This window comes from Hylobates moloch, unplaced genomic scaffold, assembly GCF_009828535.3.
Source record: "Hylobates moloch isolate HMO894 unplaced genomic scaffold, HMol_V3 SCAFFOLD_12, whole genome shotgun sequence".
Taxonomy (NCBI): Eukaryota; Metazoa; Chordata; class Mammalia; order Primates; family Hylobatidae; genus Hylobates; species Hylobates moloch.
The window spans coordinates 92,518,529-92,535,083 of NW_026652287.1; the positions used below are offsets into that span (position 1 = coordinate 92,518,529).

Here is a 16,555-nt window from a genome sequence, read left to right on the forward strand (position 1 = left end):
AGACATGGAGGAGTGCACAAATATGAATAATTATTTCCTTTGAGTATCACGGAAGACTTCTTGGAGGAAGCAGCCTTTTATAACTGAAAATGAACTTTATTTTGTGTCTACACTGTGTATCTGAACAGTCTGAGGCATCCTTGCTTCATATATTTTGTAGAAAATTATGGGATATAAGTTAACCACTAATTATAAATTCCAAAACGACTTGTTCTACTATTCATAAGTAAAATGATTTGAAAAAAATGTTGGCAAAGGCTGAAAATGTGAAATAATACTCAAAACCTAAAGGTAGGAAAGGCCTATATCAAGTTACTTATAACCTCAAAAGTAATTGTTCTCTAGTTGTGGTGAGTATCCAGGGAGCTGGGTGAAAATACAGATACAGAGGCCCACTTCAGACCTACTAAATCAGAATCTCCACGGTGGGACTCGGGATGGGTATTTATAATTAATTCCACAGGATATGCTAATATACACCAGTTTTCATCAGCATTATGATGAACCTAACAGGGCATGATACACTCCACCATTACACATATTGACAAGAAAGAGGGCATGGGATCTGAGAATGTGCAATTAAGAGGCAAGAGACAAAAGTGCAGGCAGAAAGGCTGTCACTCATATAGAAGGTCAGAACCGTGGAACTTGGCTGCAGAGCCTGGTAGGACTTGAGCAGCAGCTAGGTAGGAAAATGGAAAGAGTGGAGGAAGGACTGGGATAGGGAGACTAACAGGGATCCAAGCACAGCCACCTTGGGGGTGGGAGAGTGCTAGATGGCAATAGACAAAATCACAATATCCAAAAGGGTGTGACAAACCTAGGCTCTCAACTTTCCAGGCAATTCATAGCTATGCTTTTGTTGGTAAATCAAGACAAATTTCTTTCTATGTAAAGTATATATGCTAACTATTGTTGATGAAAATATAGAGATTACATTGGTCAGTAAACAGAAGAAATTGTATCTCTGTCCCTTAGAATAGACCAAAGGAATATCTGAACAATTCTGATGAGAAAATTGTAAGTCCCTACAATTCCATGTTATTAGGCAGGTCCCCAGCATGACAGACCCCTTACCAGCCTGACCAATTTTGCTCCTTAGAGATCACTGAGCAAATACCTGGTGGCTTTGGCACTGTTCCCTACTGTGTCTGTGACATCACCCATTTATCTTGTGAACATCCTACAGACACATTTCATGAAATGGGCCAAGGGAAAAGAGAAGGTAGGAGAAAGGAAAAGGGCAGGGGAAAGGAGAAGGTAGATAGTCCTGTGTGATGAACTTTTCTAACAATATTTCTCATTTTTCTCTGGGAAAAATAACAGTAGCTGACTTTAAACAACCAGCTTCGGATCATTAGGGGTACAAAGATCACCCCCATGGATCCTGCGGCCTTCTGAGGCAGTGTGCATAATTTGCAAAGACTTCTGTGTTTGAGGTCTTTTTCCTAATATCCTTCTGAGTCAGAACAAGCAGGGTGCACTTGCATTGACATGTCTACGTGAGCTCTTCTGCTTTGGATTAGTCAAAACCATAAACGGCAAGTAAGGCTGGAAGAGGTGGTGAGTAGATGTATGGGGTGTTTGTGTCATCACAGCCCTCCCCTGCCTCCCAGTCCTTCCTAACAGAGCGGCAGCAGGCAGCTCGCAGCCATTCTGCATGACCAGAGGTGGTCGGAACCACGAACCTGCCTAACTCAGCTCTAAGATCTCTCCTTGCATCTTTTTAAAAACTTATTTTAATTCAGGGAGTACATGTGCATATTTGTTCCATGGGTATATTGCATCATGGAGGAGAACAGGCTTCTAGTGTACCCATAACCCAAATATTGAATGTTGTACCCAATAGTTAATTTTGCAACACTTACTTCCCTCCCACCTCACCCCTCCCCACTTTTGGAGTCTATTGTTTCCATCTTTATGTCCACGGGTACCCATTGTATAGTGCACACTTATAAGCAAGAGCATGTGATATTTGATTTTCTGCATCTGAATTAGTTCACTTAGGATGATGGCCTCCAGCTCCGTCCATGTTGCTGCAAAGGAAATAATTTCATGCTTTTTTTTTTTTTTTCCAGACAGAGTTTCGCTCTTGTTGCCCAGGCTGGAGTGCAATGGTGTGATCTTGGCTCACTGCAACCTCCGCCTCCAGGTTCAAGCGATTCTCCTGCCTCAGCCTCCCAAGTAGATGGGATTACAGGCATGTGCCACCATGCCCAGCTAATTTTGTATCTTTTTTAGTGGAGATGAGGTTTCACCATGTTGGTCAGGCTGGTCTCGAACTCCTGACCTCGGATGCTCTGCCCACCTCGGCCTCCCAAACTGCTGGGATTATAGGCATGAGCCACTGCGCCTGGCCGAGTTCATGTTTTTTTATGGCTGCATGGTATTCTATGGTGTGTGTGTGTGTGTGTGTGTGTGTGTGTATACACATTCCATGGTGTATAGATAAATATATATATACCACATTTCCTGGTGTATATATAAATATATATATACAACACATTCCATGGTGTATATATATATATATATATACCACATTCCATGGTGTGTGTATGTGTACACATACCACATTCCATAGTGTTTTTATGTGCATGTATATACCACATTTTCTTTATCTAATCAACCATTGATAGACACTTAGGTCAGTTTCATGACTTTGCTATGGTGAATAGTGCTGCAATAAACATATGTGTACAGGTGTCTTTTTTATATTATGGTTTCTTTTCTTTTGGGTAGATATTCAGTAGTGGGATTGCTGGGTTGAATGGTAGTTCTATTTTTAGTTCTTTGAAATATCTCCATACTGTTTTCCATTGAGGTTGAACTAATTCATATTCCCACCAATGGACTATAAGCATCCCTTTCTCCACAACCACGTCAACATCTGTTTTTTTTTTAATTTTTAAAAATAGCCATTCTGAGTGGTCTAAGATGATATTTCGGTGTGGTTTTCCTTTTATCTCTTGAGCACAGGTTCTACGAGCACAGGCGGAGCTCTGTGGTGCTGAACTTACCTGGACTTGAGGTGTTCCCTGGGGACCTTCTGGTGTCAGATGGAGCTGCTGATTACCTATGCCATCCACTTCTGCTGCTGAATTCAGGTTCTGTTCATTCAGTATACTTTCATTCCATGCCCACTGTGGAACAGATATTGCCATAACCAGGGGGAATTTTCAAAATATTGAATAATTAGTAGAATCTATGCACTGACCAGTTACAATCAGCCTCACCAATTACAATAGGCACCAGCTGTTACTGGAATTACGGGAACCAGCTGAGTACCAGTCTTGGTATTGGGCATTCCATTTACAGAGATGAATAAGGTATGGTTCTTCCCTTAAAATGTCTTCTGGCCAAATGTCTTATCCCAGGCCCCAGACCTGAGACAGGTGCAGCATCCTAGATCAGAGTGCTCTCTCTAGGCTGGTGAGTAGCTTCCCCATTATTGCTGTCATGTTCATCTCCCACCCCACTCCTGGGCTTCAGCCTCACACTGATACCTTCCAACTAGGGTGGTACCATGGGGAGGCAGAGGTGCCAGTGGCAGATGAGTGTCTGATAGAGAGGCAGCTTTAGGGATAAAGCTTCTGCATCTTCATCTCATTTGTGAAATAAAAGAACAACTAGGGTCTTCAGGGTGTTTTCTTCAAGATTCTGGGGATAGGTAAATCAAAGCCTTTGAGAGCTAAGAGGAACTTAAGCATTATCCATGCTGGTGGTTTTTAAACTGGTTTAGTTCTTAGCAGAGTCCTTTTTACAAAAGAATCCTTGCTTGGAAATCCAGTGTACAAAACAAATCCAGGTGAAGTTGCAATGCTTGCAGCTGAGATGAGCCCCAAAGACTCACCTCCAAGGCATCCCCAGGAGCCTCAGACACCCAACAAAACAGTTTAAAAACCACCAGGATCATCCCTCATTCACATATGTGTGAGTGAGACCCAGAAAGGAGAAGTGGCCTAGTCATGGGGTCAGCTGGTTTGTGCAGAGAAATGAAATCAAGGCTCCTGACCAAGTCCGGTGCCCTCTCTACCAGTCTGCATCTGTTATCATCTGTCATCTATTGTATGGGCAGCTGCAGTCTCCTGTATGTGGAGCCCAGGGCCACCAGTGAATAAATCAGAACTAACATGTTTATAGCTCTTTATTTTTACAGACCCTTTCACATCTACTTACTATCTTATATGATACAGTAATCCAAGTGAGCAAACCAAGAGGGGTTAAGTGATCTGCTTGAGGACATGCCCCTAGAAATCTGAGCTAGTTCTAAACACAGTGTGGCCTTAACAGAGGTTAGTACATTTTAAGAGGCTTTAGAATGCTGTCAATTAGTTAACAACTAGAACAGTGGTTCCCAAAGGCTGTCCCGAACCAGCAGCTTTGCCATCACCTGAGAAGTTGTTAGAAATGCAGATTCCAGGCTCCCAACCCCCCCAGACCTTCTGAATCAGAAACTCTGGGGGGTGGTGTCCAGCAGTCGGTTAGTCCGTTTTGTTTGTTGTTGTGGTGGTGGTGGTTGTTGTTGTTGTTTGAGACAGAGTCTCACTCTGTGGCCACCGCCATGCCTGGCTAATTTTTTTGTACTTTTAGTAGAGACGAGGTTTCAACATATTGGTCAGGCTGGTCTTGAACTCCTGACCTTAGGTAATCCACCCACCTTGGCTTCCCAAGGTGCTGGGATTACAGGCTCGAGCCACTGCACCCAGCCAGCAGTCTTTTTAAATAAGTTCTGCAGGTGATTTTGATGCCAGCTACAGTTTGAGAACCACATGCTAAGGAACAAGGCCATCGCTGCTTCTACATCTCACTAGCTGTTATTTTTGTGTGTGCCCAGCATCATGGTAGATACCATACAGCAAAAGATAAGCAGCATCCTCCCTATACCCCTCTGCCCTCTTCTCAGGAGCTTAGAATAGAGGCCTCATGTTCCCAAGTCACAGTCTAAAGCAGTGCGGCTCACGCTTTGCTGCGCATATGAGTCACCTGCAGATATAGTTGAAATAAAGATTCTGGTTTAGCAAAATTGTATATTTAAGGCAGGTAATGAAAGATTGTGGATTCAATAAAGACTCATGAATCTTCTGAATACTTACAAAGCTTTCCCAAGGCTCCAAAGCTAGAAAAGCACAGGAGAGAAATTGGCCAAGGACCAGGGACCCCAATTATTGCAGTTCAAATTGGATGTAATAATTTACCACCAGGCATGTGAGAGCTAAGTGTGGTGAAGCTGATTTGTGCCTAAGGGAGAGTCCACTTAATCTCCCTTTAATAAAGATCGATAAGGTGGTCAAAATGAATGAGAGGATAATCTGTTGGGCAGGTGCCTCCCAAGGTTACGGTGGGAAGGTGCCTTAAGCACATCCTTTGCAGTAAATGCTGCTCAGTTCATTGCTTCCCTTTGATTGAATTATTACGCACACTCTCCTGGGGGATCTGATAGAGAGAGAAATGGATGTATAAGACATGCATTTTGTATACAGAATGGTCAGAACATGCCACCCACACCTAAGAGACAATTTTCAGCTTTTGCTAGGTAGCATTACAACATTATGCAAACAGCATAAAATTCAAAAGGCTAGAATCCAATCGAATCTCTTTCCTTCCTGGTCTTCCAAAGAATGAGGGATTGAATAACGGCTTCCTTCTCAAGTCAAAGCAACTCCTAGATGATGGCCAGTAGCAAGAAGCCCCGACATAAAAATGGGTGATGTTTTAATGTTCCCTATTTTGGGAGTCTTCATTTAACCACATCTGGGGATTATGAGGGAATGCAGTTTCCAAGTCTCTCATTTGCTCAGGCTATTGAAGTTTGCATGTGATGAGGGGGTTCTGGTAAGACAGTGTGAAAATGAAGGGCCTGTCCTTTTGGCCCCAAAGTGCTTTGGTTCCCTGTCTTAATTAAATTACTCAACATCTTCAGTACAGTTTATAGATTTCTCCTCAAGCGATGAGGAAAAAGAGTTTAAATAATACACCAGTAAAGAAACAGGACAATACCACCTTAAGGCGGCAACAGAACACCAGCTTTTAGGTTGCAACATTGCTTCATTCACTCATCTGCAAAAATATAAATATTCATTTCGTGCATTCTCAAGAGAAAGAGAATTAAAGCAGGATGAATTCTATTTGGCTAATTTTCAAAAAGCAGGTTTTGTAAAGCACTACAATGATCTGTCACTGGTTACTCTAAGTACTCGTAATAATATATTGTCTTTAATTTCACCCAGAATCCAAAAAGCCAAGATGGCCTTTCTCCAAAAGAGGAGTGGTAAGTGTTGCAAATTGCCATTTTTGTTTTAATTAAGCTTCCTGTAGCTAAGAAAGTAAGAAATGGCTGAAGAGCTTCTTCATTCTGCTTTATCTTTGCATAAAGGCAGATGGCACGTGAAATATAAATGATATCATCACATCCGTAGTATTGGCTACGGAACATGCCAAGTGGTGCCAATTTGTGCAGCGAAACAGTACTAATTGCCAGTGGTTAATTAGCTCTGCAAAAAAACACAAAGCAATCCTAATATAGTGATGCTTTACGACACTAAATTTATAACTTGCTGCTTAGAAAGCAGCTCACTCGATGAAGCAAACTTGCACAAACGTATGCCCCAGTTTGCAGTTAGTGCCGTGTATATTGGGAACATTGAAAAATGAATGAGATCTTACAGAAACAGATTCCGCAAATACACTTCTATTTCTGGGAAAGCCAATTGGATTAATCCTAGTGGGTTTAAATTCATTCTTGGTTCCGTCAATAATTGACGAGTTATCCATCTCAATCAGCGGTCCCTGAGACTTTACTGCCTAGGACAAGGGTGGCCACAGTCAAGCCGTTCCTTCTGGCATGCTGTGGGAAGAGGGAGGGAATGTTCATGATGACAACCTGACTCCTTCTGTTTTCTAGGGGGAGGAAAGGGACTGATCTGTGTTCTCTCAGCAGTACTAGTTGCATTACTTACACGCTACGACCAGCAGCAGCAGCGGGGCCTTATGGGCTGTTACTATGCCCCGTTCTGTTAAAAATCTGCCCACATGGCCTTGCCAATCAGTTTGGCATCAGTTGCTGACATCTGCAGTGGTTCTATGGACACACACACCTTGCTATTTTTTAAGTCCCATCACTAAATAAAAAGCCCTCTGAAGCTCCAGTTCTAGCTGCTTCCCTTACTGCCCTATGACCTTGGCCAAATGGATTACTCTCCCTCAGCTCAGATCTTCCCTATAAAAGGCAGAAGACCAGTGCCAACCTCACAGGGTGGTTGTAATGAATGCCTTATAATGCATGTGGAGCCTACCCTGGAGCTGGGCACACACAGACACTCAGTCAATCTTGGCCGTATCACTAGTAGTAGTATCTTTAATTAGGGTTTGGAAAATGACTTATTCTCATAGCCAAGAGTATGATTGACTTTCACTTATTTCCCAAAAATAAAACGTTTATATGGAACATACTCTAAACATTATGAGCTGCAAATCGTAAATTGTTAGTAAAATGGTAACACCATTGCCACCAGGGCTGTTGCTCATCAATCATTTAGAGACGTGCTTTGTCTGTTTTTCTGACAGGTCTGAGACAAGGCTTATGATGCGGCCCCTCCTGAGCTCTTTCCTCAAATAAACAGAGGCAGAGCTGGTCACCAATCACATCTGAGGTCGCAGGAGAAGGGGCATCTCCCCTAGCCCTCCCGAGGGCTTATCTAGGACAGGGAAGCTCTGAGGGCTGCCTGAGAGATAGAATATGCTTTCGGAAGGGAAGAACTTGGCCAAGGAAGGGACACTCCTACAAGTTGTTGGGATTGATCCATTCTTTTCCCCATAAAGAAGCAACTTGTTCTACACACATGTATTGAGCAACTGTGCCAAGTACTGGGACAGATATCTAAGATGCCAAGATGCCCATTATCAGCTCACAATTGAGAAGATGGGACTGACAAGTAAACTGTGGGTGGTGGAGGAAAACATGCTAAATGCCTGGCACTGTGTTGGAGGGAGGGAAGCAATGAGGGAGATACACAAAGGAAGAATAATTAGTGGACGTTTTCAGCAAATGTTTTCAGCAATGAAGAGAAAGTCATTTCTAGAAGCTTCACTTTCACAAGAACACAATATCCTGTTTTCTTAAAATTAACATCTTCTTCTTTCCTTTATCCTCTTAGCCTTATTTATCATGTAATTCATATCTCTATAAATGGTAATCCACATCAATATAACAAACACACTTCTATTGCTGTGATGTATTTTTCCAATCTATTGCAGATTTTTCCTTTTCCTCCTTTCTTCCTTCCTTTCCTCCTTCCTTTCTTCCCTTCCTCCTTCCTTTCTTCCCAACCATCAATATCATATTAGTAATAAAAGCTAACACATCTATAATGTTTAGCACATTACCAGGTACTGTTACTGTTTACATGTATTCTTCTTTATGTATGTCAGTTAACACATGTGAACTCATAAATTCTACAACAATCCAACAAGGTAGGTAACATTATTGCTTCTCATTTTGAAAATGGGGAAATGGATTCAGAGAGTTTGACTAGTTTGCCTGAGGATACACAGCTCATAAGCTATGGAGCATCCAGCAGTTACAGGCAGTCTGCCTTTGAGTCTGTTCTACCCCTGATGTGGCCCTGCTCCTTCAGCTGTAGGAGTCCCCATCACCAGACCTGGAAATTCCTCTCTCCACTCTCTCATTAGAGCTCTCATAGATCTTGCCTGTTCTCATTGATTTGTCAACCACTCCAAAAATTTGTATATTCAGTCTTAACCTTCAGTTTTGCTCCAGTTCCACATCACCAGTGACTACTGCACATCTTCATGCCACCTACCTCTTAGTTACTAAGTCTGAGACTCCAGAATTAACCTTGGCTTCTCGCTTTTCTTTACCCTGTGTATCCTCTCTCGTAACCTTCAAATGCTTCTCATTGCCTCTCCTAACCACTGCCATCACGATGGAGGCAAGAAGCTACTAAATGGGTGTGTCGTTTTCAAGAGTTAATATGACCACTGGGAGAATGGTCTCCTCTCCCCTCACTGGAATACCCACCCAGCCATTTGGCCAGGGGACTGGTCAAACCCACAGAAAGCCACGGTGAGTGCCCTTCAAAACACGGGGTTGGCACTCACTTTCCCACAACTCCAATGCTGCTTCCATTGTCTCAGTCTCTTTCTTTTCCAACTGGCTGCTGATTTTTTATTTCCACAACATGCAGTCACTATGGTTTCAGACATCAACAAAAGGCATATGTCCCAATTGCAGTAGGAGGTCTTTAACTGGTTCCAAGATTCCTTTGCTGCTGTGGAGGCTAATGAGCCTACAATAGGTTTCCTCTTTCAGGGCCATAACCCTACCAGAGAAACCAGCCACAGCCCATCAGCACATTCTGAAACTATGACAGGGTCTCCTTTCAGACACGCAGGGAGCCCCCTACCTGCAACAGCCGATAACCTGTGCCTTCTCTTGCTCGTGCAAAAAATATTGATTAACTTTCACCAAACTGTTTAGATCCATGCCAATATCTTGCACCCTGAGGCAATAGAACAAGTTGAAAAATTGTTTGTGATAAACATTCATTTGAAATGCCACCAAGCTGACTTTTAAAAGCCTTGCACGTTGTTATTTGATAGCTTCTTCCTGCTTTGGTTGGTAAAATGAACTCTTTAAGTGGGCAATTCATGATGTCGCAATAGAATAGTGAATGAACCAAAAAGAAAATGCTCATAATATAAGTTTAAAAAGCAAGTTGCAAAAGGATGTGTAAATATGATACATTATACCATTTAAAAATTAATTATGAATATGATCAGAGTACGAGATTTCCAATGGGTATGTGAGAGTGAACACACATTTCATGGTTTTTTTTTTTTTCTCAAATTTTCTACAATAAACATATATTATCTTAGCAATCAGATTTTTTAAACAAGTATTATTAAGAAAAAATAACTATAACAAAAATAAGTGGGTGATTCCATTCTAAGGAAAATAGAGTTTCCAGCATATTCTGGTATTCTGTAGCAGAGAATTATTGTCTGGGGCAAGTCGCTTGAACACTGGGCTTTATTTTGTCATCTGCTAAATTAAGGGTTGAACCAATATGTCTGAGGTACCTTCTGATGTTAATGAAATCTTAGGGTCCAGAGTTTGGAGAAGTTAAAACTGTGAAGGCTGTGTCACCCCCATGGGTAGGCATAACAAGACTGTTTGCTATGACCATTCTGTGCCTAGGATTTTTTTTTTCTTTTTTTAATTTGTAAAATGAGAGGTTTGGACAAGGTAGTCTCACAGGCCTGTGTCCCCCAGGTCTGACATTCTGTGGTTCTGTGGCTCCTGCTAGAACTCAGAAATGGCTTTGGAACTGTTAGTGGCTTAAAGACAAAATATGCCATCCTTTATCATGAATGTTAGGGAATGACCGAAAGATGCTGAGGCTACCGAAGTCATGTCATTAAAGAATCAATGTTTGAAAATCCTGTTTCTAACCATCTTTAAGCAGGGCAAAGACAAACACAAGCACATGTCCGATCTGGAAAACTGCCTGTCCTCTGTGAAAATTACCAACTTCAGGGGCTATGACTTCTACAGTCTTAAGGTATCTTTCAAACTGTTTACTATGGGGTATGGCTTTTTCTTTTCATTTTTTGGCGGGGTAGGGAGGGGAGGGTCAGTATTTTAAGCTGCCAGATTACTGCCTTGTTTATAGTAAGAGCAAAATGCAAGAGAGGAACCCAGGGCTGAACAGGGCCTGCTCTCCTCAAACACACTGAAAGCTGGGGAAAGTCATTTTATCTTAAGTAAGGTAACAAATGTGAGAGCACTTCATAGGCCAGGAAGCCTCTACAAATGTTAAAAGTGGGTGTTACTACTCTTCGTCTCTCTGGGCCTGGATTTCCTCATTTGAAACATTAAGTTGTTTTTGATAAGACAATTTCTAAAGGTCTCTTTGAGCTCTAAAGCTCTCACTTCATACTTCCTCAGTAGTTAATTTCAACAAGTTTTGCCAACGGAACCTGGAAGCAGACTTCCCAGTCCTAGGTTTAGGGTTCTTTGAGTTTTTTTGTCAATAAACTGAAAAAGACTCATGATATTCTGAAGCGTAATTCAAAGCATCATCAATCTGAATTGATTTGAATCTTAAACTAGAAATAATGCACATTGTGCATTTCATGCTGCATATAAGGAGGAATTGGCATCCCAGAGCCCCACAGAGAGAAGCTATGGCTTGGGTCACTTGGGGAGTCACTGTCAAGAGGGATGCCCAGGGCCTGAAGCAGGAAATCATGATTTTGGGGGTTGCCTGGTCCTTTGGAACTGCAAGCCAAAGCAAATAGCCAACAGGTCAATCCACTGAGGTGGAAATGTTTTGTTCTCGCTTTTTTCCTCATGTACAGGATAAGACCTGGGATGAAGTCTTGGAAACACATCACAAACTCCCGACCGATCAATTAGACTTGAAAAAGCAGCAAGAGGCCGTGTGGGAACTTTTCACAAGTGAATGCACCTATTTTTTGGACCATTTACTAGTTCTTAAGATGGTAATGCCAGGCTTAATTTTTGTAGTAGATGGAAAATATTAATTTGTTTCTTTGGGCACTTGTTTTCCTCTTCTGAAAGAAATAAAGAAAAAGAGAGAGAAGAAAGAGAAAGAGAGAGAAAGAGAAAGAAAGGAAGGAAGGAAAGGAAGGAAGGAAAGGAAGGAAGGAAGGAAGGAAGGAAGGAAGGAAGGAAGGAAGGAAGGAAGGAAGGAAAAGAAAAGAAAGAGAGAGAGAGGGAGGGAAGGAAGGAGGGAGGATGAAGGGAGGGAGGGAAGGAAGGAAGGAAGGAAGGAAGGAAGGAAGGAAGGAAGGAAGGAAGGAAGGAAGGAAGGGAGGGAGGGAAAGAGAGAGGAAACGGGAGGCCAGGTGAGGCTTTTTTCTTCCTCTTTCAGGGGATCGTGAAAATTTTTATTTGTCATTTATTTTTGTTTACCTATTACTGTACTGTCTCTTTATACTTTAACATTGGATGAGATCTTCTAAGTGAACTAGTCCAGTGTCCCATCCGATGTTGAATGAATCTCTTTTGCCTTGTCTCACCAGTTTGCACACTCCTGAGCCAGGGAGCTCACACCCTTCTCAGGCAGTCCATTGCATCTTTGCTCGGCTTCCTCTCTTGGAGCTCTTGTTCCCTCGTGAACAGTACCAGGTGAATGCTTTTTATCAGCTGCAGGGCCACCATTGCAGATTTAGGGGGCTACCATCCACATGCAATTTAGTACTGTTGAATTACATGGTATATTCATGATGTCTTTTATGTAAATAGCACCCCTATGGTCACAGCCATGCTCTGGTGAGGCTCAGAGCACAGAATTTTTTCTAGAAGAACAATAGAGCAAGGAAGAGAACCATAGAGCAGCTTCCTCCCAGGACCACAGGGGAGGATGGGCCACACAGCTCCCAAGGTTGCCTCTGCCCACCGCACTTTTGCATCCTGGTGACTGTCTTACACAGCTAAAAGGCACTGTGCTGGCAGACCTGAGTTCAAGCCCTGGCTCTGCCTCTGGTTTGCCTTGTGACCTTAGGAAAGTCTAGTCCTTCATACCCTAAACCAGGGGTTAACAAATCTTTTCTGCAGCGGTGCAGACAGTAAATATTTTGGGCTTTTCAGACTATATAGTTTTTGTTGCGACCACTTAACTCTGCCATTGCAGTACAAAAGCAGCCTAAAGGAATGTGCATGACTGTGTCACCCAGAAAACATCATTTACAAAAACAGGTGGCAGGCCAGTTTAAGCTCACAGGCTGCATAGTTTGACAGTCCCTGTCCTAAGCTATAAAAGAGAAATGACAATACCATCCCTGGCTATCTCATAAGACCATTGTGATGATCAAATTAGTTTTCTTTGAAATCTATCAAGTGCTATACAAATGTCAGTTATTTTCTGTAAGTAATATTTTTTGTCAATCACAGCTCTAAATCCTTAACTTAGCAAAATGTGAACCACAAAGACACTCTAGGAGAAAATTGAAATTTAGAGACAATATCAGTTAGGATGCTTACAAGAGCATGTAATAGAAAACTAGCTTAAATAATACAGTATTTTATTAGTCCATGTGACTGCAAAGTTCAGAGGTGGGAGAGAATTCAAGACATGTTTGATCAAGGGGCTCAAAACAAAACAAAACAAAAGAACATTTCTCCCCATCTCTCACCCTGCCTTCCATGGCATTAGCCACATCCTATGGCTGGCTTCTCTTGTAGTCACAGCATGGTTGCTATCATTGAGCTAATGGCCAGAGAGAGAGAGAGAGAGAGACAGAGAGAGAGAGATCTTCTTAGCATTCATAGCAAAAGTCTTGAGATTTATTCTGATTGGACTGGCTTAGATCACGTGCCCACCCGTGAGCCAAATCCTCTAGCTCCGTAAGGAAGGAATGTGCCAATTGGCTTAAGGCAGTCAAGGCCCACCCCTGGGAGTGAGATCAGCTTGCCACATGGCACATACGCAGTCTAGGGAAGAGTAGACACTGAGGTGAAAACCAGGCTGTTTTTAGGGAAGGGGAGTATTGCAGGGGGTGGTCACAATAAATGTTCACTGCAGAGAACGAAGCCCCTGAGCTATGCCACCTTCCTTGTCCTAAGAAACTGCACAGAACTTTCTATCCCACTGTAAGCTGTCCAAGCTTTTCAAACTAACATTTCCTGTTTAAGAAAAGGCCAATTTGAGCTCACTGTCAAATACCTCAGTGTATTTAAAGCATATATGTACCTTCCTTTTACACAATCAATATGTTTTCCAAAAGTGCTTATGAATTAAAAATGTGTAACTCATATAATAAATATACTGGAGGACTCAGTATTTTTTTTAAATAGCAAAATTTCTATAAAGCAAAGAATCTTACAGCAAAAGTAGTATTTCTTCCAAATTGTCTCAATCTATCTGTAGTAATGAGTTCTGTTTCTTAACAATCATGTTTTAAATGCTTGGATATTGACAGATTTCCAGACAACCCATACTCTATGGATTTTAAAAGGTCTAAGTGGTTCTTGACAGGCGGCCTCTAGACCAGCAGCATCAGAATCTCTTGGGGACTTGTTGGAAATGCACGTTCTCAGACCCCATCACAGACGAGGGTGGGGCCCAGCAAGCTCTGGTGTAACAAAGCTGCCAGGTGATTCTGATGCAAGTTCAAGAAACACTCACTGCACTAATGAAATAATACAAGAATGGGGATTGGAGAAGGGTATCTATCTAAGGCCCAGTCTTTTAACCCCTACAATTCTTGAAATAATTTGTCCTTTTATCCCTTTGAATGCTTCCCGTCTTATGTATACAAAGTATTTCTTTTTCAATAAATTGATCTATCTGTAAGTGAGGACTATACTTCTTTTTCTTTTTCTTTTTTTTGACTTGCTTTGTAGTTCTCCGGTTTGTGAAATCATCAAATTGAGTAAAAATAACATAAAAACTCCCTTAATACTTTCATCCATGTTTAATGCCTCTAAACAAACTGAAACATTTTACCAGTTATCAGAGATTAACTCATTAAATCTCTACTTTTAATTCCCTGAAAGTAAAGTATATTTGAGTCTTTTGCAGGAGAAAGAGCATATGAGAACACACCATGAATATTGTTTTGCCCTCAAGTTAGTAGTGTTGGCAAGAAGAGAATCTTTGGGATTTCTTTGGCACTAGAAGCAGAGGAAGCCCATTTGGACAGATTATGTTCAATAGGAATGTTGTTAGAATTCACATAAGCAACCACAACTTTCATACTGAAAAGCTCATTTCCAATATGTTCCTTGAAGCTTAAATGTGACCATTTGTCTTGAGTATAACACTTAAACCTTGAGAGCGCTGATTTCTCCATTGTTTTGTAAAGTTATACCCAGGAGGTTTATGTTTAATGTTCTTGCAAAAGGCATGTTGCAAAATTAAAAAACAGAAATTAATGTGCATATATTTTTTATTTCAAAGATTTTTATGAATACACTAAAATATCTGCAAACTCATGAATATCTCCTAGATGTGGATTTATGGAGACTTTTTGCAAACCTGGAGGAGTTAACTCAGGTGAGTCAAGTAGGAAGATTTATATTTTAACATTCACTAGAGGACCGTGAAAATTCATGCTTGGTCTGTTCTTATGGCTTGTATTCCATAACACGTCTCCATATTCCATTCCCAGTCAGGACTTCGGGTTAATAAGAAAGAAGTTGAAATATCCATTGATGCCTTTCCCATAAATTGTAGATATTACTTACCCTTTATTTGTCATTTTTCCATGGCTATTTTAAAAAGTAAACACATTCCTAAGATTTCCATCGTCTTCATAAATGTTTATTTTCAAATGAATGTTCTCTTCTCGCATACATTATAAATAAATAATATTTTTCCTCTTAAAAGGAAAGGAAGAGAGATAACAAGAATTTATTTATAAGAAATACTTATAAGAAAATATATATTGGAGAGTGGAGGAAATAAATCTTTGAATTTTGCTAGGAGATACATTTGAAATGGGGAACATCTGTAAGAATGATACTTGAAGTTCAACAAATGTTTATTCCTTAACCCTGGGTGTGTGCCTACTTTTGTTTTCTTTCTCTCTGTCCCTAGACAAGCCTTGGTTTTGTGAACAGTCTCTTTGGCATCATCAAGGACTATGTAGACGCTTCTGAGATTTCCTCATCACTGGATTTTATTTCCGTGCTCACAAAGGTAAACTCCTTCCGGGAGACCTCAGCTTCATGAAGTAAAATCACCCACCTCCCAGGACAGTTGTTTATACCCTACTTGATTTTTCTTCTCCCTGGGAAAGTTCTACCTCCACCCTCCTACAAAGGAACTGTCCCATTCTCTGCCAATCAACAGTTTCAAAAATAACTTGCAGATTCTGTTTCCCCATCGTCACGCTTCCTGTGTGGGTTTTATTAGCACAAAAATCTGCATGCATAGAAAAGCCATTTCCAAGTCTGTTTTTTAAGTGACTTCAATTTAAAGCAATATTCATGACCATAGTTTAGTGTCTGCTAATTATGTAATTCAGTTGTTTTAACGAAAGTACCAGTTTCTCAGAAAGAAACAGAATAAACCTTCAAATCCATCAACACCCTTGATCATATTTCTGTGGGTGAAATGAGAAAAGAGGAAAACCTGTACCCCGGGTTTGATAAGTGTTATTTATTTCTTGAGTAGACATTTGGACATCCTCCCCTACTTTTCTTACTTTGCGGTTTTTAATCTAATTTTAATCTAATTTCATTTAGCAAGATTTGAATTTTTACACTCCACTTTTTAAGAAAAAAAGATAGATTGAGATTTATTGAGAACTTCCTAAGTGCTATGTATGGAGCCAATACCCTGTACACAGTAATATGAAAAATTAAACAAACACCTTGCTTTTAAGACATTTTAAGTCTTGTGGGGGAGAAATTAATCCAATAATGACACTAATGATTATATAATCAAAGTAAGATAAATGCTGGGGAAAAGGAGGAACATAAATATAATGAGTGTCCCACAAAGGAAACCTTGTAAGTTGGGATGCATAGTAGGGCAGTCACAGGTAGGAAATGCTTCCTGGGGAT

General features: G+C 41.0%; 1 protein-coding gene across 1 annotated transcript in view; it reads left to right on the plus strand.

Moving 5' to 3' along the window:
• The window catches only part of PLEKHG7 (pleckstrin homology and RhoGEF domain containing G7), a 73,725-nt gene that overhangs the window by 22,491 nt on the left and 34,679 nt on the right, over nt 1-16,555 (plus strand). Inside the window, exons 4-9 of the mRNA XM_032170895.3 lie at nt 2,977-3,104; nt 6,228-6,268; nt 10,485-10,580; nt 11,380-11,523; nt 14,946-15,041; nt 15,585-15,686. Of these exons, the coding sequence (XP_032026786.2) occupies nt 2,977-3,104; nt 6,228-6,268; nt 10,485-10,580; nt 11,380-11,523; nt 14,946-15,041; nt 15,585-15,686 (607 nt within the window). The remainder of the gene's footprint in view (nt 1-2,976; nt 3,105-6,227; nt 6,269-10,484; nt 10,581-11,379; nt 11,524-14,945; nt 15,042-15,584; nt 15,687-16,555) is intronic.